Source organism: Vulpes lagopus, chromosome 1 (assembly GCF_018345385.1).
Source record: "Vulpes lagopus strain Blue_001 chromosome 1, ASM1834538v1, whole genome shotgun sequence".
NCBI lineage: Eukaryota > Metazoa > Chordata > Mammalia > Carnivora > Canidae > Vulpes > Vulpes lagopus.
The window spans coordinates 64,375,040-64,397,827 of NC_054824.1; the positions used below are offsets into that span (position 1 = coordinate 64,375,040).

The following is a 22,788-nucleotide window of genomic DNA, read 5'->3' on the forward strand; positions in this document are numbered from 1 at the left end:
CAATCTCAGCACTATTGGCGTCTTGGACCAGAATCATTCTTTGTTGTGGGGAGCTGTCCTGTTCACTGTAGGCTATTCCACAGCATCCTTGGTCAATATCTATCAGATTCCAGTGGCATCTTCCTTGCGCCAGTTGTAACAACAAAAAATGTCCACAGGGGAAGGAAGAGGCAAAGTCACTCCTGGTTGAGAACTACTGATTCAAACTAAGGGAAGGGGTCAGGGGCATAGACAACTCAAAGACCATGTAATATAGTTCCACACAACCGGGGTTCAAATTCCAGATCTACTCTCTCATTGTGTGACCACAGGCAAGCTAATCCCAGTCTCTCCACCTGTAAATCCCAGGCTTTTGTGACAGTATAATGGGTTGGTGCTTGGTGACTGCAGCTAGAAGGAGGTTTCCATTTGGATAGAGATTTTATAATATGATATTAAAGCAGTAGAATTGTGTATTTTCAGGGTTATTGAGGCTAAAATGAAAAGACAATCTGGTTTGTGAAGCATGATCTGGTAAGTGATAGGGAGACAGGACTCAGGAAATTGCTGGAAAGCAGAGGGAATGTCGTCCAGGAGAGGCATTTGAGAATAATCATGTTTAAGAACTGGCTCTCTTTCCTTTGGACATTGTGATCTCCCAGCAGAGGAGATGCCCTACCAGGTTAGGCCTGCCAGGTGAGGCCCCCAGAGCCAACACACTTCCAGGCTCCAGAAGTAAGACCTGGTTATAGGGCCGTTCACCAGGGAAGCCAACCAACACTGGACCGACCACAACACAGGATCTGGAGGAGAGGCTGTGGGGCCACCAGGACCCCATGCAGTTACCCCATCCCTGCAGGCTTCTCACCATGTCAAACCTCCTGGCTAGCTCCAGGTCATCCTCATTCCGGACCATCTCAAAGAAGTCTAAATGCCTAGATAGGATGGGGGGATAGAGTAGAGTAGATATTACCTCTAGGTAATCCATACATCTGCAGTGGGGATGGGTGGCTTGAGCCTTACTTGTCCAGGATGGCATTCTCATGCTGCCGGAGTTTGTCAATCACAGGCTGAATCCCCAGCATCAGGAACTCGTACCGTAGATGAAGGCGGAACTCCAGATTATCCTGGGGATCACCAGGGAGGACAAGAATTATTGGCTTGTGGCTCTTCCACCAGAGTCCCCAGTTGACCCACCCCAGTCCTTGTCCTACCATATCACCTGCAGCAACCCATCTGGAACTGCTTCAAGTCCAGCGCTCCAAGAAAGGGCAGGAGGAGATACCCTTGACCTTGTTATTTGCTCCTATTAGGTCTCTGGCCTCACTTCCTTCAAATTCCTTACCAGTTTTCTCAGCCTTTGGCATCAAAGAGTGGTACGATAGAATAATGTAGAACATAAGCTTTGATTTCAGACAGGTCTTGGTTCAAATCCCTGCTCTGACGTTCACTAGTTTTGTGACTTTATAAAGCCTTAGTTTCATCATATGTAAAATGGGAATGATATTACTTACCTACAGGGGTGATACTCATTAAGAATTATCTGATGAAGTATGGTAACCAACTAATCAGAACAGATTAGTATAGTATCAACAAAGATGATGCCAGCGCCTTAGGGACAGATTTTTCCCTCACCTCACCAAACCAAACTCACTAAACCCACCTCACCAAACTCAGCTTATCAGGACTAGATGCAAGAAAAGTATGCTGACAGAAAAGAGGGAAAGGTAGAGATTATTAAATTGCCCCTTTTGACCTTTAACAAGCCAATCTTGGTTGGGGTAAGTGGTTCCCTTAGAATTTGGGGAGTTAACCTGCTCTTCAAGTTCTTCTTCAACTGTTCCTAGTTTTATGGTCTGAGAGCCCCATTCTGACCCCACAGTAAGGAAAATCAGAAGCCATACCTCCTAACAGAAGGTGCTAGAGGGCATGACCAGCCAACTCAGAAACCAGTCCAGGAGCAGGTCTTTAGAAAGAAGGGTCCACACTTGTTCTCCTCCCATAAATGATCCCCCACCACCCTAAGCCAGCATCAGATAGCGAAGCTTGGGGTTTGTCCAGGAGACACATAATGCACAATGCAACCCGTGCAAGAAACTCCCCAAGAGCCCCTCATGACAGCAAGGTTCATGACAAGCTATTCCTTCTCTGCCCCAAGTGAAGGAGGCAAGAGTTGATAAAGATAATCCAAAGACAGTGATGGTAGTGACAGTCACACCAACGAGCGGTCTCGGCCCCTTCCCTCTTGCACACACTCCCCTGGATCCAGAAAGTCCAGGAACAGTAAGGGCAAGGAGAAGATGATTCACCTCTCCAGCTCCAGCATTAAGGACAGCATTGATGAAGGACATGATGGCTGTTTTCAGATTCACTTCATCCCGATACCGGCCCAAACTTCGGTCTAGCTCATTCAGCAGTGTCTGGAATGAAAGGCAGGACAGGAGAGGAAAGGTGGGCTCAGGCTCCCACACACCCAGCCTCTCTGCCAGTGCCCCCACCATTCCAGCTGCCTAGCCTGCCCCATATGCTTGCTTTACCCAATCTATCCAGCTTACCTTGGGCCCTCCAGAAAGCTCAGCTTTTCCACGAAGCATCCTTTGCCTCTCTATGGCTCAGTCTCAGTCCTGCCTTACTTCCTCTCCACTCATTTCCAGGGCTTAGTTTATTTTGTAGGGCAGTGCCAAAATGCTGCTTCAGCACTTCACAGCTGTTTACAGCTCTAACTGTTTATGGCTCATAAATCTTCCTGCCCAGCTCCTTGATGGCACAGACATTGCCTTTTACCTCTTTTGAATCTCCTACAAAGGGTCAGGGGCCACTTTCTGCACAGGGTAAGTGTCTAAAAATGATACTTGGTCTATGGTAGACAAACCATAGTATTTGTAGTGACAGTTTACATCTATTGATACTTACTCTACATAAGACACATGGTACTAAACTATCTCATTCCTTTTCTGGGGCACATCAAGGAGAGGAAAAAAGAATAGCATGGCCTAAGCATCCAGCACTGTTCCCCAGGTGCCCATGGTAAGCGCCAGCTGTAGGGCTTAAAATCTTGGCCCTAGCAATTGCATTCAATTCCATTTTTAAATTTTTTTTTAAAATTTATTTATTCATGAGAGACACAGAGAGAGAGAAGCAGAGACACAGGCAAAGGGAGAAGCAGGCTCCATGCAGGGAGCCTGACGTGGGACTTGACCCCGGGTCTCCAGGATCACTCCCTGGTTCGAAGACAGCGCTAAACCGCTGAGCCACCCGGGCTGCCCTCAATTCCATATTTGACTGAGCCACTATAATTAGCCAGGCACCTGGCTCAGAGATGTAGAGCCATAGACCAATAATCCAATCTCAAGAAACCCACGGTCTAGCGAGGAGTCCATTTTCCCAGCCAAACTCCTATCTCTTAAGGTCCCTTACGTCTTTGTATATAAACCCTCTGCTAGGCCCCTCACCTGAAAGCGCGTCCGCTCAGCTGCATACACCTGGTAGTGTAGCATGGCCTGCAGCACCTTCTTGTGGCCACCAGGCACCAGGCACACGGCGCCCAGGATCTCCAGCACAGCCACCTTGGTCTTGCTGTTCTCTGTACGCAGGCTCTGTGCAATGGTGCTGATGGCCTCAGGCTGCGCCAACACATGCGCCCGCCCCTGGGAGTTGTTCATCAGAGCCTTGATGCAACCGATGAGGGAGGTGTGGATGCGACTTTCACAGGTGGCATGGTCCATGCTCCGGAGGAAATTCAGCAGACAGGTCAAACCCTCCAGCTCAATGAAGCGTGTCACAAACCTGTCCAGGCCAGAGCCATGAGCACAACAGGTGTCCTGAATTTGCATGCTATTCTTTTTTTTTAAAAGATTTTATTTATTTATTCATGAGAAGAGAGAGAGAGAGAGAGAGAGAGAGAGACGCAGAGACATAGGCAGAGGGAGAAGCAGGCTCCATGCAGGGATCTTGACGCAGGACTCGATCCTGGGATTCCAGGATCACAGCCTGAGACAAAGGCAGACGCTCAACCACTGAGCCACCCAGGCATCCCTGCACGTTATTCTATATACACTTTGCAAATAGTTACCCCCTAACCTGTGTCCCACCTACAGTAGCCACGTGGCTCATTTAGAGAGTTTACTGAAAGCACTGAAATCCAATCACCCTCACAGGAGACTGATGCCTTATTTGCACCTTAAATACCATGTATTTGCAGGTCATTGACTGTCACTGCATAGCTGTGATGGTGTATACGTGAAGGGAATGCTTGTAGCAATTATTACTATAATTATCATTGCTATTAAACCTGGAAATTCATCTCCAGAGAGGATGGAAATTAAGAGAATTACAGTCAGAAGACAAAGAGGACAGGACTTCTAGACAGGGCAACCATCAGAGTCACTGGGTCACAGGACCAAGGCTTGGGAAGGCCCTTTTCAAGGGATCCTTATGAAAATAGCTGTTATCTGGAATGTTAGAAACAAGCATTAACAACCATTTCGTTCAGGAGTTCCTTTTTCAAAAAAATTTTACTTATTTATTCATGAGAGACAGAGAGGGAGAGAGAGAGAGAGAAAGGCAGAGACATAGGCAGAGGGAGAAACAGGTTCCTTGCCAGGAGCCTTATACAGAACTTGATCCTGGACCCAGGAATCATGCCCTGAGCTGAAGGCAGATGCTCAACCGCTGAGCCCCCCAGGCATCCCTTGTTCAGGGGTTCGTAATCTGGACTCTGTGTTCCTCTAAGGGGTCTATGGCTAACATGCAGGGGTCTGTGAACTTGGATGGGAAAAAGAAGTTACACTTTTATTTTTGGTAACCTCTACCTGAAATGAAATGTATCATTTCTTTCTATGCTGAATGTGGGCAATAAACTACAGTGGTATTCGCAGAATCTGTGATTTTGTTACCCAAAGAAATCAGCTATTTTTATATCAAATTATAGTTGTTGCAGGTGTCTCAAACTATCATTTCCACTCATCAGCACTTCAGAATCATGGTGGTTGCCAGTTCTTACTGTTTAAAGCATAAAGAAGCACGTTAATTGCTACCTCACGAATTTTGCATATTTGGTAACTGTATTTCAATTTAATTAGTTTATTATTCATCTTATATATTTTATTATTTAAAAATATCACTCTGATAAGCAGTCAATAGGTTTCATCTGGTGCCAAAGTCATCCATAGCACATGTGCCCTCATACGCGCAAACACACGAAAAGGCTTAGAACACTTGATTTCATAGAATAATAATGATCTAAGGACATGTCATAAATAGAGCTGAGGGAACCGTTGCATATAATTAATACATTTGGTCCCAACTTTATTTGTGTAATTCCATATTATTATACAAATATGTCTATAAAATAGAACATACTCTCAAATTAAGTCATTAAAATGTGTATTATTTATTTCTATTATACACTTTCCTGTATTATGCAGAATTTCCACCATGTATAACTTTTGTAAACAGAATTTTACTAAGGGAAAGAAAAGTAAAGTGAAGTGGGAGACAAACCTGGCAACCTTCCATCAACTCCTTTCCTCTATGTCCTCATCCTTTCTGCATCCCCTTCCCATACAAGCCCCCCGACCCCCAGCAACCACAAATGGGATTAAGATGCTCCCATTCTCCCAAGGCTCTAAGTTCTGGCTCCCAAAGTAGAAAGATTGGCCTCTACTTCACACATACGCACACACATAAATGCACACAGGCAGGCCAGTATGCTGGTAGACATTTAACAACCGGCTTTCTAAAGAAAGAAAAAGAGGCCTGATTGTAGTGTTTCCTAATTTCTAGAGTATAAATATTCCCAGCATAGCTAATTTCAAGCTATCAATGTGACATCATTGAACATGGAGCTGGAAAGCAATGCAACATTTATAGTACATTTGACCCTTGAATAGCACAGATTTGAACTGTATAGATCCACTTACATGGGAGGTTTTTTCAATAAATACAGTACAATACTATGGATGTATTTTCCTTATGAATTTCTTAATTTCTTTTCTGTAATTGTAAGAATACAGTATATAATATATATAACATGTAAAATGCATGTTAATCAACTCTATGTGATTGGTAAGGCTGCTGGTCAAAAGTAGGCTGTTAGTAGTAGTTAAGTTGTGGGGTGTCAAAAGTTATATGCAGATTTTCAACTGCATGGGCATTGGCACTAACAGCCACCTTGTTCAGGGTCAGCTGCATTTCCACCATGCATATACAACGAGTATACACTCAAGACCACATAGAACAGTAAAGAACATACATAAAACCAAAATGCAGTAAGATCATTAGGTAATTAGGGAGTGAAAAGTTTTAAGTATTTATTACTTTTGGTTTTGGTATAATTTACTTAGTTTTAAGTTTATATAACATCATAGTCTAATCATAGCTATGTTTAATAAGCAGCTTGCAAAGCTGCTGGAAATTTAATAGTCAGTCCCCACAAGCAGCCACAATCCAGCTCCCAGGCACCAGGAGAACCTGTGGTTCTTGTCCTACTTGGGAACTTTGCGCAAGTGGCCTAGGAAGGGGTAAGGGTCTTTCTTTTCAAAATCATCTGCTTTTCCTGGCCTGCATCACTCCTGTAGGTGGTAGACTCTTGTCCACAGACACCACATCTCCCCCTAGTGGCTGAGTATCTCTTGCCCACACTGCCCTCCTTCCTGGCCGGGGTTCTCATCCTCAGAGATCTTTCTCATACACCTTGTCCATACACACCTTGTCCATAAGGCCACCCTCTCTCTCATTCTGTTCTCCCAAGAAAAACAAGTATCTGCCCTCAATTTCTGCTCAGATGGCTCTTCAGGACCTGAGGATTATGCCACATTCCTTTTTTTAAAAAAGATTTTATTTATTTATTCATCACACACACACGCACACACACACACACACACACACACATACACACACACAGAGAGGCAGAGACACAGGCAGAGGGAGAAGCAGGCTCCATGCAGGGAGCCCGATGTGGGACTGGATCCCAGGACTACAGATCATGTCCTGGGCCAAAGGCAGGCGCTAAACCACTGAGCCACCCCAGGGATCTCCTTATCCCACATTCCTATGTTCTTTCCCCTGGTCCCCCACATGCCCATGCTCTGAAAGCCTCCTAGCTCCTCAGAGAGAGGGGTTGGAGGAGGTCGGAAGTAGGGCTAAGTGCAGGGAACTCTAGGGGATGCCCAGGAGTAGAGCCAGCAAGGGGACAGGGCCTGGGATGGGAGCAGAGCATTGGATGGAGCTTCAGAAAGTTGAGGGGGATCACCAGGTGAAGGGGTGTGGAAGGAAGTGGGAAGGGGAAACACACTGAGTCACCTCATGGGCTGTGTCCGGAGAGCTGTCTTCAGGTCTTCCACAACTTGGTTCCTCATCTCCGTCTCTTCCTCATCAAAGGCATACAGACTCTGCATCTGAGGTAGGTGGGAAGGGGCGGAGGTTCTGCTGTGCTGCCTGAGCCCAAGCTCCCTGCACCCTCCCCCCAGGCCAGGTGTGACCCAGGAGCCACTCCTGCCTCAGGGAGAGTGAGGCCTCAAGGAATAGTTTACTAGGAGCATCAGACTCTAAGAAGACCCAGGTCCCAGTCCCAGACTTCACCTTCCTTGTCTGTGAAATAGGAGAATTATTGGTTCAGCCCATTTCCCAAGACTATATGGTATACAAATGGTTAATAGATGTTTAAATGGCCTAGACTCACACAGAGAATGGAGGGATTAAAGAAAAGAAAATCTCAGGAACAACTCAAAGGCTGCTTGCTGATCCCCAGGTGAGCAGGGTATGAAGTTCAGGGAAAGACAAGGGAGGATCACTCTCCCTCATAGCTTTTCCAGGTGGGACCAGGAGAGGGGCAGAGCCATTGCTCACCGCAGCCATTGAGTTGATGCGGTCGATATAATAGTCAGGCCAGCTGGTGGCCAGCTTGTTGGGGTCCTCCTGCTCCTGGAACAAGAAGAAAGATTGTATGGATCAACTGGAAGATAGGTCCATGGCCTGAGATCCTGAGCCTCATTCCACACCAGCAGATTTCCTTTCTAGCCCCACCCAGACAGGAATAACTTTGAGGAAGTTACAAAATCTCTCCAGGCTTCCATTTCTTCCTTGGTAAAATGCAGATAATGAACATGGAATCTCGTGACTGGCCAATTGACATGGGCAGAAATCACAGAGATATATGCACTTTCAATAAATAATATATATAATATAAATGTTTTTCCTGTTGTATCTGTTCCCTCTTTGCTTCTAAATAAAATATAATTCTATGTCTGTTGAACTTAATAAAAATCTGCGCTTCTATTTCATATATCTGGCTTTTAAATTTGACTAATACTATCATTCTCATTGTATTTTACAGAAGTATTAGTTTGTGATAGTTTGGAACTTTAAGTCTTTCTCTCGGATTGTTTGAGAAATACTAATATAAAGCATTTGGTGCGGTTCCTTGGCATATAGTAGGCACTCAGCAAACAGTAGCTTTACTAAAAGAGGGAGACTCCCAAAGCCCTGGGTTTTGGAGAGACTCAGGAGGTGTTAGTGTAGTTTGGAGGCAGAGCACAGGGCTTTTGGCCCAGCTCTCAGGTTCCAAGGGAAAACCTCAATTCCTCACCAAGGATGGGCAAAAATAATGAGAGTTGAATAAATATTAATGCTGATTGAAGAGCTAGCCCCTCTCTTCCAGCCAAGGAATCTGGCTCTGGGTATTACACACACCTTGTTCCTTCCTGTCCCTGGTGCATTTTGGACGTTCCCTCTCACCTGCCTTCTGCTAATCTGCTTTCATATATGCACAAAAACTTACCTCCCCTTCCAGAACCTCACTGACAAACCACCTGCCTGCCAGCTGACCTGGACTTTGCATTGCATCCCTTGGCTACATCTACTCAAGCTTCACCAGTTTGTTTCTCAAAAATCCAAATTTTAGACCAGTGGGATTTGGTCTTTGTGACTTCACATGGCTATGTGTTAGCTCTTCATGACTGAGGCCCCCTAATTCTATCTTCTGACCTTGTGGAGGGGATCACAGAACCAAAAACAAATCCACCACCAAATATATAGATCCTGCCTTTGCCAGTTCATCATTTATCCATTCCATATTGCATTAAAGGAGTACCTACTACATGCCAATAACTGGACTGAGTCCTGAAAGTACTCAATACAAAGTAAGTCTCTGTCTTCCACGGAATAGTTTAATGCCAGAGGCAGGGTAAAATTCTATGGTAGAACCATTTATAGTGGGCTGTGGAAGCCCAGGGTGGGAGCATCTAAAACAGAAGGCCCATAAGGGGTCTCTGAGAGGACTGAATTATTAAAGATTATTGAAGCTAAGACAGGTGGGAAGGGTGTTTCAGAAAGAGGAAATACCACATGACAAAAGAGGGGTATGTGAAAGTATGGGGGGGATTTCGCATGTAATCTGGTTTGGAAGGTAGAACAAGTTGTCCTTGTACTTCAGCAAATTTTTTATTTTAGTTGTGTAAGAGATCAACTCCATAGTATATCTATTTGGAAAGTGGAGAAGCATGAGACATGATTAACTACTCCTGAAGTTCATTTTTTCCTTTCTCCTATGACTTGAACTTTTTAAAGACCTTCTTTCTCACAATGAGAGTCTTGGATATAGAGCACAGTATTCTGCAGGTGTCTAGTAAATGTGCATCGAGTATACTAGACTAGTGTGCACAGCCCCTGCATCTTGCCACAGGCCCTTAGACTCCAGCAGGCTTGGGTTCTAGCAATGGTGCAGCCACTGGCCAGAATTGGCTGGGAGCTTTGGGCGAGTCCACTGCCTCCTGAGGCCATCCTTGCTTCAGATGCAGAAGAAAGGACTAGACTGAATTGTTTTGCAGCTCCTTCCAATTCTAGAATGTTGTAGCATTCTAATTCTCCAATTTTATAAGGTCAGGGAGCCCCAGATGGGACAAATACCCTCGGGTGAGAAGAAGAAAAAAAAAAGCCATGAACAACAGGCTCAGGGAACATGAAGGAGCAATGGCTCAGAAGGCTCAGAACTGCCACAGACCTGCCTGTCTTCTCCCAGTGAAGAGCAGATCTGAGCCTCAGGTGTGGGAGTAACTGGGTCCTAACTCCCGAACTCCTATACTCTGAGGTCAAAGGAACAAGCTGCTAGTCTGAAAAAAGGGAGGATGGAGGGGAGACAAGGAAGATGGACCAAGAAGGAGAAAGGCTAAAATAGAAGAGAGGAAGAGAGATACAGAGAAAGATGTGTAAGACACATATACATAAGAAGAAAGACCAAGGGAGACAAAGCACTGCTGCTGGGAAGCAGAGGGGAGGAGATAATATCCAATGAAGCCCCAACTGGAGCCTGGCACACCTCTTCCTAAGGAGGACCACAGGCAGGAGACTGAAGACATCTCTTAATGAAGGAGGAGAGAGGGAGGAGTAGGTAGAGAGAATGGGGGCTGATGTGTGACCCCGATGTACCTCCTGCCCTGTGAGGCCGAGTCTGGGACAGAGTGGGGGCCAAAAATTCAGAAGAGACTACCTCCACCCAGACTGAGTCCTTACAACAAAGTTGCCCTTGGGTATGACACAGGGTGGCATACCCTCCAGGCAGGCACAAGAAGGGAGTATGGACTTGTCATCTTTGAATCTCCTTAATGCAGCCCTATTCCTGGAACCCAATGGGCACCTGTGTCAAGGGTTTTTGAAAAACTGAATCCCATTTCCCTGAGTGTCAGCGCCATGAGAGCAGGGAATTTTTTGCCCTGATTTATTCATGGTAATTCCTTCAACACCCAGAACAATGCTGGTGTATAATTAATATCTGTTGAATGAGTAAGCAAGCATGGAGGCAAGAGCTGTCCCATGCTGGGGACCCTGAGGTGGCAATGGAAGGGGTCAGACATGGCACCTTCTTCTTGCTGCAGTAGATCTGCCATTTCTTCTCTGGAGGCAGTGCAAACACAGCCTCCCGGTTTTTGTCAGTGAGATCCAATTCATCCTGCAAAGACAAGAAATAAAACCCAGAGATGGTTAACATTAGAATACTCAATGCTACAGGAAATTGCAACTCCCCTAAACCTATCCCTCAGACTACTATCTTCCTCCAGAGAGTATCAAAGTATGATAGGGCAATTCTTCTTTGGCTAGAAATACAGCCCTACACCACCACCCCCATTCCCTTACATCTAGCCAAGCCTGGGCTGCCTCTATCCATGCTTCCCTTACTTTGTGTCCACCCCTACTTGTTTCTACAAATTCCGCCTTCCTTCTCTAGGCTCCCTGCTGCCTGTCCATCTCCTTCCTGCATTGCTTTGCTAGTTCCTAACCCTCTTGCCCCAGGTTTCTAATCTTCCTTTCCTTGTCCTTCTTAAGCTTGTCAACATCTTTAGTCAAGGCCTGACAAAGCACTCAGTCTACAGACCTAGATTTTACCCCCATCCTGCAAGTATCCCTGCCCTTTGAGTTTTTCCCCCAGAAATTCTCTGGTTCCCCCAACCTCAGCATGGTCCCAGCATAGGCTGAGGAGAGCTGATGAGGACAAGAAGCTGTGCAACTCTCCTGGCAAGAAGAGTATGTATGCCATGGCAAGGGAGCTACTGATCTGCCTGCTACAGAGGTGTGCCTGTCAGAGGCAGCTCCTCCACTCACACAAGTCTGGGGGCTCCATCAGGATAACCCACACTTCTCAAGCAGTAGAGTTGGGTGGTTTCTGATGTCATCAAATTTAGGATCATTCTATAGGTAGTTCGGAATAACACCGTAGGTTTGCCTGTACTAGATGGCCTCTAGTAACCTCTCTTACTGAAGATTTTTCACTTGTGATTCATGAGCTATGCCAAGGCTCATCAAAGACATAGTTAATAGGCCACAGGAAACATAGCCTGCTTTTCAACTCAATTATTGTGAAAGCTTTCTTTTTCAAAATCAAAAGCAATACTTGCATTAAGATAGTAAAGCATACTATTAATAATCTTTATATTTTCAAAAGTGATAAAGAGTGAAAGTAATATTAAGAAAGTCTAAGGGTCTTGAATATCAATATCCCTTTCGCTATACTTTTAAGGGAGAATATTGAAGACTTTCCTTTAGGTAGATCAGAACCATCCAGTGGAAATACAATGTGAGCCAAATGTATTTTCAAGAAATTTCTAGTCATAGTAAAAATTAAAATGGAATAGTTGAAGTTATATTTAATAATAGATTTCATTTAATAATATCTAAATATCTAAAATATACTCATTTTAACATGCAATCAACAGAAAAAAATATCAGTGAGTTTGAAAGAAAGAAAAGCATCTAAGTCTGGTGTTTATTCCATCCTTATAGCTCCTCTCAGTTCAGACCAGCCACATCTCAAATATGCAACAGCCCCAAGTGGCCACAGCTGCCCTCTTGGACAGCACATACAAAGATAATTTGAAACAATGCCCATCACTTCGCCTGCCTTTGGAACTAAAGATTCCTGCAGATCTAATGCTAAACAAAGGTTCTTCCCTAGAATCACTGTCTACATATACCAGTAACATCCTTAATCAAGATTCCTAGCACCCTACGCTAAAGTTTCTGGAGTATTTCCTTTCCATGGTCAGAATCAGAGATCAAAGAAAGAGCAGAGATATATGCACCTTATGCTTCCAGTGCAAAATGCATCTCTTCTTTTTTTGCTTACACGGTTAATTCACCTGGACTGCCCTTCCTTACCACCCACCCTACAGACCCTGGTCTAATTTACCCAGGCTCAAGGTCATCCTCTTCCAGCAAGCCTTTCAGAGCCATTCCTAGCTAAGACCACCTTTTCCTTCCTGAACTCCAAAGCAGTTACATTCAAACTTGGATTCTGGTTACGTATGTATTTGTCTCTTCTCATCAGTGGTCTCTGTCACTAAATCAATGGCTATTTCTTGGTGATTTGGCTCAGCCCAGGTAGCCTATGACTGACTGAAGATCATTCACTCCTTATTGAAGCTCCCCTAGTTACTGTGACAACCACGCTCTCCGGTAATCCCTCCAGTTTTGCTCTATGTTTGTCTTGGGCTCCCCTGATGTCTTTTTGTCCTCTTTCCTACCGTCAAATGTTGAAGTCCCTCAGGGCACCATTCTGGGTCCCAGGGTCTCCTTCCAGTATGCTTCCCTAGGTAAAGACTTTCCAGCCATTCCCAAGGACTGTTACTACTCAGACTCTCCTGAACCTGTGGCTCCAGCCCACCAATTTCCTGAGCTTCAGACCGTGGGACCCAACTGCCTCCTGTGCCTGTCTATTTTGATGCCCCTCAGGTACCTCACACATTTATATAGTGTCACTTCATGCCAGGCACTGTTCTAAGTGCTTAATGTTACTCATTAAACTCACAACAATCCACTTTACAGATGTGGAAATTGATGCACAGAGAGAATATGCAAACTGAGCTCATCATCCCAGGCCCCTTAAACATGAGTTTCCTCTGGTATCTCTTGCCCTCTACAGGGCCCGAATATCTACCCAGTTCCTCACATCAGAAACTTGGGTATACCATGATTTCTACTCACTTCCCAAGCCCACTAAGTCCTATTATTTCCTCCTAAATAACTCTTCAATCTGTCTTCTCCATCCTCACTGATGACACTTTAGTCCAAGATATTATTCTCCCTAGCTTGGATAACACCAAAACCCACCTACTGGTCTTCTCATAACCCCTCTTCAACAGAGAATTCTGAATGGTCTTTTAGAAGACCATCCTGCTTTGGTGACTTCCTATCAACCTTAGGATTGAGTCTGAAATCCTCACTCTCATCTTCCACGGTGAACCCCTAAAGGCCTAGCTCTTTTCTGACCAAAGATTCTCAGAGATGCTGCTTCTCCTGTTGAAGACAACCCTCTGTCATTGTTCTGTAACCCCATTCACTTCTCTAGCCATCACTCTTTTGGATCTCAGTGAAATGTTACTCTTTGGGGGAACCACTGTGACTCCCAGTTAAGAATTTAACTTCCCCGCTAGACATTGTCACAGGTTTATGAATGTTCCTTTTCCAAACACTACTCTTGTCATTACTGTTCAAGACCAGTCTTCCCTATTAGATGTTACATGCTTGGGGGCAGGATCTGTGCCTATTGGTTTATCACTAAATTTATGAGATCCCTACAGGTCTCAGCACACAGCAGGCTCTCAAAGAATCTTTTTCATTTGTCTGCTCAATGCTGGTCTCAATGTTCAAAACTAGCTCAATGTTAGTTTGCTCAGTTTGTTTGCTGAGGTTAGTTCTCCTTGCAGATATAAGACTTGTGTGACTCATCCTTGCTTTTGTCAATGTACTTTGTAAGGAGTCCTGACCACTCCTAAGATGTTCAATAAATACTTGCTGAATAAAAGAGCCAAAGAAAGGAACATTTCTCATCCTGTCCTCCTTTCAAAGCTCATGTGTTCTATTCAAGAAAATATACCTGCTCTGATAATGTAAGAAATATATTTTTTATCTTTGTTCCCAGTTCATAGCATAAAATTCCCAAATCCCTTGGAATTCTATGAGTGACAAAAATTGATAGGAGCATCCTTTGCTCCTGACACAGAGCTCCTAAATCACTTGGAATTTCCTGGGTGGCAGGAGCCTCTGTTCTTCTAGTGAAACAACTCTGGTGGGACCCTAGATACCTTCATGGGGCTGGCCACCAGAAAGATCAAGCTTTGATTAGAAGCCTAGAATTTTCAGCCCCACTTCTCAAACTCTGGAAAGAGAAGAGAGACTGAAGGTGAAGGTAAAAATTTATCGTACTTACATGATGGAATGTCCATAAAAACCCCTACATGACAAGACTCAGAGGGCCTCTGGGTTGGTGACCACATTCACATGACTAGGAGGATGGTGCATACAAACTCTATAAGGCAGAAGCACCTGTGCTCAGAACAGGAGCCCTACCCTTCTGGGCCTTACTCAGTGTAACCCTTCATCCAGCTGTTCATTTGTATTCTTCGTAATATCCTTCATAATGAACTGGTGGTAGCAAGTGAAGTCTTTCCCTACATTCTGTGAGCCATTCTAGCAAATTATCCAACTGGAGGAGAAGATCACAGGAACACTCAACTTGTAGCCACATCTCTCTGAAGTGTAGGTAACATGAGGACCTACTTCTGACTGGTGTCTGGGTGGGGGGCCATTTTGTGGATCTGAGATCTTCATCTGTGGGGTCTATGTTAACTCTGGGTAGTTAGTGTCAACATGGAGTTAAGTTGTAGGACACTAGTTGGTGTCTGCAATGAATTAGGGAATTGCTTGGTGTGGAAAACCCACACATTTGGTGTCAGCAGTATTCTTAGTAGTAGTAACACCAATCAGGTTCCAAATGTCATTCTAACCTAGTAAATACTTTGTCCTCTCCCACCCATGGTCCATCCTGAGAAAAGGAGGAAGGTTTCCTGAACCTGAGTTCAGGAACAACGAGTTTCCCTAAACCTGATGTGATGAGGAAGGTGGATAACTTTTTCCCATAACCCGCATGGTTTTATCTTATAGTGGTCCAGTTACCTGAAGAGCTAGATTGCCTTAATCAAATACAGTCATTAGCAAAATCAAGTGTGAAATCCCACTTCAAATCACACAGCATTTTTTTCTCTACTGGCTTGACTACTGGCCAGCCGTGAGAATGAGTGACCAAGAGCTAATGATAGATGAACTTGTGCTTATTACTCTATGCAGAATTCAGGCCCGAGTCCTGGGCATGGGTCCTGCATCCCTTGTCTGGCAGTCCCCTTGGCTTTGTCTCACCGTCATACCTCCAAGAAGAGGAATCATGCTTCTTTCCTGTTCTTTTTGTGGTCAGAGTATAGAGTTTGTGAGTGGTTCTCGCAAAGAGATAGTGCGCTCTAGTCTAAATGAGCATTACAGGGATCCCTGGGTGGCGCAGCGGTTTGGCGCCTGCCTTTGGCCCAGGGCGCGATCCTGGAGACCCGGGATCGAATCCCACATCAGGCTCCCGGTGCATGGAGCCTGCTTCTCCCTCCGCCTGTGTCTCTGCCTCTCTCTCTCTCTCTCTGTGACTATCATAAATAAATAAAAATTTTTAAAAAAATAAAATAAAATAAAATAAATGAGCATTACAGAGTCAGGAAGAGCTGCTATCAGTGTGAAAGACAGAGCTTCCACTGCCATAAGCTAGACATTGGATATAATCACCCAGCCCTGAACTAGGCACAATAGAGGCATCTCTACCTCCATATCTCTAGTCAATCATTCCCTGCTTTAAAGATCTGGTATCTGCCTACAGATTCCCAGTCTCTCCCTTGTTCCTGTATCTGAGTTGAAAAGATCCCAGGGAAGTTCCAGAGAGCAGGAGAGAGAAAGGTGTCAAGTGTTCTGGTATTCTTCGAAGCTCCTCACTGCCTTATTTTACAAAAGCCTGGACCTGTTCCTTTCATGGTAGCCTAACTGCTGTGCCATGAGGTCTTGGAGATACGAAGTAGGTCCATTCTTCCAGGGACATGTTTCATGGTATCCAGACCAGTGAATGACTTATTTCTCCCTCACAGCTGAGGCATCCTAAGAGGCTCACCCTAGCCCCAAGCAGAGTTTCAAAGGTAGAGATCCCTGCACATGGGTCTCTGCCCTCTGTCCTGCTCTCCCTGCTCCAGAGTCCTCCTCCCCCTTGTCAACATCCTCCCTTCCCTATCCCCTCACTGACCACCAGCTCTGCGAAGCGGACGTTGAGCTCCTCTGGGTTTGGGATAGGACTTGAGAACTCCATATACTGCAGAGGATGGGTGTCCCGGAGGTTGATCTCAGGAAGGCCGCTGCCCCCAAAGCAGCACAGGAAGCCCAGGCCATGGCGGCTTCTCTTGCGGGGGGCCATGGTTACTCCAGGCCAGGCGGGTAATCAGCAGGCAGATGCCCTAGGTCCTCATCGTGATCTGGCCAGGAAAACAGACAGCACAGAGTGGTCAGGCAATGGCAGCCAGGTAGGCAGGGACAGTGATCACTGAGCCACCATAACTTCTTTGCCAGTTGTTAGAAGCCCTCAACCCAATAATCAGGCCCATCCTCCCTTCTCTCACAGCTTTCTGTTCCCTCCAGCTCCTTTCACCTGGAAGCATTTCTTTGCCATCGTGTCCTCTAGTATCTCCTGCCACAAACACTTTCAGATTCTCCCTTCATGCCCCACGAGAACAGAGGAGGGCCGCAGTCACAGACCGTGAATTACACCCTCTCCATGATTGTATAGATGGGTATCCTCTATCCTCTGGCAGAGCCATTTTCAGAAGGGCTCAGTCAGTCACTAGATTCATTTTAAGATGTATAGATGCTTGGTTTAAAGGTTTCATCCAGGGCAGCCCAGGTGACTCAGTGGTTTAGCGCCACCTTTAGCCCAGGGTGGGATCCTGGAGACCTGGGATCAAGTACCATGTCAGGCTCCCTGCATGGAGCCTGCTTCTCTCTCTACCTGTGTCTCTGCCTCTCTCTCTGTGTCTCTCATGAATAAATAAATAAATTCTTTAAAAAAAGTTTTTTTTAAAATAAAGGCTTCACCCAATGGAAAAGGAAGGGCTGAAGTAGGCTGGTGGGGGGATGGCATGGCTCTTGGGAAGTAGAGGATAGAAGTCTTCAGAGGCCTGTAGGATTTTTTGCCAGTCTGTTGTGCTCAGGCATGTCTAAGGGAAAGTGAACTGTTAATAGGGCATAGGTTCACCCATCTATCTATAAGGAGAGGTAACCCAGGGCAGTCATCCCTGGGGGAGTGAACCCCAAGTAAGGAAATGGAGCTGATCATTGGGATGGTGGTCCGCCAATACTGAAGAAAATCTGGTCAGATTTATTTTCCATACCAACCAAGAACAGAGGGCACCACTTTGGCCAGAGACCAAAAATCATGAACACCCTACAGTTGAGCGGTCACTGTAACAGAAAATGTTAAATTTCTAGCTTGCCACTGGGAGAGCCTGATTCAGCGGTGCCCCAGCTCAAGGAGGAACGCTGGCTAGCCCTAGTTGTTGATGCCACAGAGCTTCCAGATAGATTAAGCCCAACTACCTGCACATAGGCTTTCCAAAAGGGCTAAAACCACCCTTGACTACTACTGGTTCCTAAATATGCTTTCAGATAACCTGGTGTGTTCAGGAAAGCTTACCCACAACACGGCTGCCCAGTCACACTTGTATATCTTCTTTTTTTTTTTTTTTTCACATAAAAAGGATGCTCTTTCCCCTATTATTAGCACAGGTCTGGGTCAGGATTTTTTAAATTATAAAATACACATAACACAAAATTTATCATTTTAACCATTTTTATGTATATAATTCAGTGACATTACATGTGCTCACATTGCTGTGCAACCATCACTTCTATCCAACACCATGATTTGTTCATCTTGCAAAACAGAGACTCTGCATTCATTAAGAAATAACTTCTCATTTCCCTCCCCCCACTAAACCCCTGATGACGACCTTAATTTCTGTCACTTAGGAATTTGACTACTCTAAGTAGCAACATGAGTAGAATCATACAGTATTTATCCTTTTGTGACCATCTTATTTCACTTAGAACAATGTCTTCAAGGTTCATACATGCTATAGCATGTGTCATAATTTCCTTTTTTCTTTTAAGGTTGAGTAGCATTCCTCTGCATGTATATACCATGTCTTGTTTATCCATTCACCTATCAATGGATACTTGGGTTCCTTCCTCCTTCTGGTTATTATGAATAATGCCACCATGAGCATGGGTGTATTAATCTCTCTTTATGTCCCTGCTTTCAGTGCTTTGGGATGCATACCCACAAGGGGTCAAGATATTTTTGAGTCTTGACTCTAAGCTATTTCTCCTAGGTTTGATCATTAACAGAGATTATCAGAATATATTCATGGTCTTTACCCATACCATTGCTAAAAATGTTGACCACTACAAAGATACAGACAGACCCAAAGGGCACAGCTGCCTCATCTGGGAATGCCAAAAAACATGTCATCAACACTCTCAGGGAACAGTCCTTCAGCCAGCTTGGAATCCATGAACCCAAGCTCTTATCCAGCCCTCTATTCTATAAAGACACCATATGAGACTTTTCCTGAAGCCTTGTGGAATTTGAAATATGCCAAATCTAGGGCACTCCTTAGAATGGAGCTCTAGACCCTTATCATAAAAAGATAAATGTGTCATAACTTGCTCCTAGTGAACCCAAGGTAACTTCTGGAGAACATTGTTTTACTTCCTAAACCCTGACAATCTAGCTTGTAACAGTCTAATCTGATTAGGCCTCTCCTATAAGTCATGATACATTTTAATTGTCATTGTAGAGTTTTTACTGGCTCCATTTTATCTTTCTTTATAAACTTTGTGACAGGCTTTTTAATAGACCCAGGAGAGTTTCAAATAACACAGTGAGGTTGCCTTGTATTATTGGTTATTTTTTTGTGTGTTTACAGATTGGCTCTCCCACAGCTATAGCGAAGACTTCTTGAGGGCAGGGGCCATGCTTCTTGCTTTTTTGAAACTCCTCCCACTTCTATAGCTAATAAAATGCTTTAGTGGTGCTCAATACATATTTCTTGGTCAATTGGGAAATGGCCTGTACTCATGAAAAAGAGGCCCTCATCAATAAGTCAAGAAACAGTAATTGAAATCTTTGACTCCTAGCAGTCGATAAGCAATCAGAAAACTTTATAAGGAACAAGGCAACAGTGCTGAGGCTGGGAAGAGGGGAAGAAGCCAGTGGGATAACTCAGCAATCCTGGCACATGGGGGCAAAGACCCAAAATAGGCTCATAGCTAAGGAAAATGAAAGACAAAAGGAGGCTTTGGGGTTTTCCATGGGACTTGACAGCCACTCAGCCAAGAGGGGGGAGACAAAGCCCTGGTCTCTGGCTATCAGGCTTAGTAAAGTACCATTCTGCAGGCAGATTGGGGTCAACCAATTGTCACCTGCCTATTGTCAAGTTTGGGATAATGCTGCAGAGTACAGACCAGGTCCCTGTTGTTTCATCAGCCTCTGGTAGGCAGCTGGCAGCTGGTATAGAAGCTGTTTTTTCAGGGCACAAAGCATGAGAAGGACACTCCCAGAGGCCACAGTGAGGCTGAGTTGACAGTATGATGAGGTTCAGGGGAGGGACAGGCTGATGACTGGGAGGATCTGTGAAATCACTTCTTGCCTTCATTTCTTCAACTTTTCACTCCCCAGTCTCCCTCTTTTCTGTCTTTGCTCTTCAGCTCTTAAGCCAGACTTTCCTAGTAACAATCAAGAGTAGGGGCAGGATTGGCATATAGTTGGCACATCCTGTTACAGCCTCATACCAGCTGTTTACAGCCATGACGCTCTGACTGGTTGGTGTCATGCCATACTTGTCATTATATACTTTTTAACATTTTCCTTCAGTACGGGGAGTGAGGTGGTGTGGCCTCAGGAGGACAGGAGATGGAGATACTGACCTACCAAATAGAAGTACTGTCCCCACAGAGAAGGGCCTGAGCACCAGGGGGAGTGGTGCATATTTGCCCTTTTAAGGGAAGGCCTATTTGACAGATCCCCACTATGCCGATGTTCCTGAGGATGCCCTACTCCCAGTGACCCTTTCTTAAGTCTCTTAGGGCCTCACGTGAACATCCAAGTCTAAAACCACAGACTCTCAGCTGGAACGCATGTAGCTTTTCACCATAGATTAGAAAATTGAGATCAAAAGAGGAAAAGTCTTATCTGAGGTCACACAGCCAGGAACAGAGCTGAGATTGAAACCCAAGATGCCAGTGTTCAGGCTGTGGTCTAGATCTCATCTTCCCATGTCAGTGGACCCTTTCCCCATCTTGCCCCAGTCCCCCTTTTACTTCTCTCCACCAGTGAAGACCAATTTCTGCAGCTTCATTTAGAAATATCTCCAGTCCTGAAGATGCTGTCTGGGCCAAAAGAGGGTTATGGAGATCCTGAAGGCTTCCTTCTTCTCCACTGTGAGAAGGAGGGCTTCCAGCTCCCACCGCCCCCATTTCTCATCTAACCTACTCTAAGCCCTCCTTCACCCCAGCAATCTTCCAAGTCAGACGACTGGGATTTGACTCCTGGCTTTGCCCTCCCACCCCAACTGGGTGACCCTAAGCACATTTCATAAGGTCCTAACCTCCCAGAGCCTCAGGTTCTATGATACCAAGATAATCACAGCACCTTCCTCATTGGGTTTCTGTGAAGAATCAATGCAGTAAAGTAGATAAGATATCTGGAGCACACTGGGCACTCTCTAAAGGAGGTCAGCACTGCTGCTGTGCTCATTATCATTATTGCCAGCTCACCCTACCCAGACAGAGCCTGCCACCACAAGCCCTCTTCAAGCACAGCTGGAACCAGGGCCTGGCATTGTAAAAATCTGTCCATCCTGATTTAGGAAGCCACACAGCTTTGCCTTCAGTCACCAGGAAGTCTGGAACTGAAGGGCTGGTCTTCTCCTTGGGCTCTAAGCTGACTCTTGTTGGAAGGGGGAACTCTCATCCCTGACTGGACTGGCAGTAGAAAGGGGAAGGGGCCAAGGATGAGGGTTTCCTCTTCCAACAAGAGTCAGCTTGGAGCCCAAGGAGAAGCCCAGCCCCTCTTATTCCTTTCTGCGAGATCACTTCACAAAGAGAAACAATAGAAGGGTCCACCTCGAAGGACAGCTGACAAGCAATATGGAAAAATGAGAAGCAACAACAGAACGAAACCCAGTGAATTTTAACACCAGCAGAGGGATTTAACCCACCCCCACCCTCATCCACCTTTCTCTCCGTGAAGATTCACTGAACATCAACACTTCCATGCTCTTCACATTCTGTCTCCTTGCCCCCTCCTATTGTCCCTGTGGGATCAAGGTCTTCCCAGGCCCACAGACCAACTGGCCTAAAACAGCAAACTGTCAGGTCATGAGGCATTAGCCCTCCCGTGAGGACTGTAAGGCCCCTTTCAATGGTCTCCTGCAGTCCTCTGGCTCCTGCCAGACTTCACCTCCTTATTCTCACATCCTTCCACATCATAAAGAAAACATACCTAACTCAGGAGACAAGGGTGAGTCCCAGCTCTGGGACTATCCAGTTATGGGTCAGGGGGCCATGGTATGTCTCTCTGGGGCTCGGTTTCCTCTGTGTAATGACAGGGTTTGACTGAAGACCCAAGGGCCTGGTCAGTCATACCATTTGGCTTCATCCCATTCCCAAAGATTTCCCCAGGGGCTCTCCTCATCTGCACAGAGCACTCCTCCCACATTCCAGGCCAAGCCAGGAAGTACTTCCTATCATTTGAGTGTAGCACTCCCATTTGGTTTGTAAAGATGAAAACTCTAACCCTTACCCCCAAATTGTGGCCCTCTATACACCAGTTTTTATCCTAACTAGGACTTCAAAAGCCCTATATCATCAAGGCCTGTTCCTAAGTCATAAGTAAAAGCAGAATAATATTAATACTTGAGACTTGGTACGTACTTGAGACTGGGTTATTTCATCCCCATAACAACTCTCTGAGATAGGAGGCATCATCTTAAAGGAGTCATTAAAAAACAAACTGTGGTTCAGAAACATTAAGTAACTTGCCTAAGGACACATAGCTAGTTAGTGGCATAGCTAGGATTTGAACACATGACTGCTTGACTCTGAAGCTATAAACTGCTAAGCCCCTTGGCACATGCCCAAGAAATACTCTAAGTTGAGCCCTGCTCAGAGCTTTCTCAAGCATTCTATAGATCCAGACTCAATAATTCATGATTGAGCATTCCCTAGGAGCTAGGCCAAGTATTTTCACAGCTCTGCAATCTCATGTCAGCCTCACAAGGACTTTGTGAGGTCATTATTACTATCCCCCCTGACAGATAATAATATTGAGGTTTATAATGATATTACCAGCAGTTACATGGCTTGTCAATGGCGCTCATTGCTGCTAAGAGGCAGAGCTGAAAC

The 22,788-nt window shown here is 45.2% G+C and overlaps 1 protein-coding gene across 6 annotated transcripts in view; it reads right to left on the minus strand.

Moving 5' to 3' along the window:
- DAAM2 (dishevelled associated activator of morphogenesis 2) overlaps window positions 1-22,788 on the minus strand; it is a 115,838-nt gene that overhangs the window by 36,369 nt on the left and 56,681 nt on the right. For all 6 annotated transcript variants that reach the window (XM_041734023.1, XM_041733781.1, XM_041733710.1 and 3 more), the window contains exons 2-9: window positions 16,577-16,802; window positions 10,835-10,924; window positions 7,828-7,902; window positions 7,282-7,376; window positions 3,432-3,765; window positions 2,289-2,399; window positions 1,003-1,106; window positions 848-914 (exon numbers count right to left, since the gene is read on the minus strand). In XM_041734023.1, the coding sequence (XP_041589957.1) occupies window positions 848-914; window positions 1,003-1,106; window positions 2,289-2,399; window positions 3,432-3,765; window positions 7,282-7,376; window positions 7,828-7,902; window positions 10,835-10,924; window positions 16,577-16,744 (1,044 nt within the window). In that variant the 5' untranslated portion in view covers window positions 16,745-16,802. The remainder of the gene's footprint in view (window positions 1-847; window positions 915-1,002; window positions 1,107-2,288; window positions 2,400-3,431; window positions 3,766-7,281; window positions 7,377-7,827; window positions 7,903-10,834; window positions 10,925-16,576; window positions 16,803-22,788) is intronic.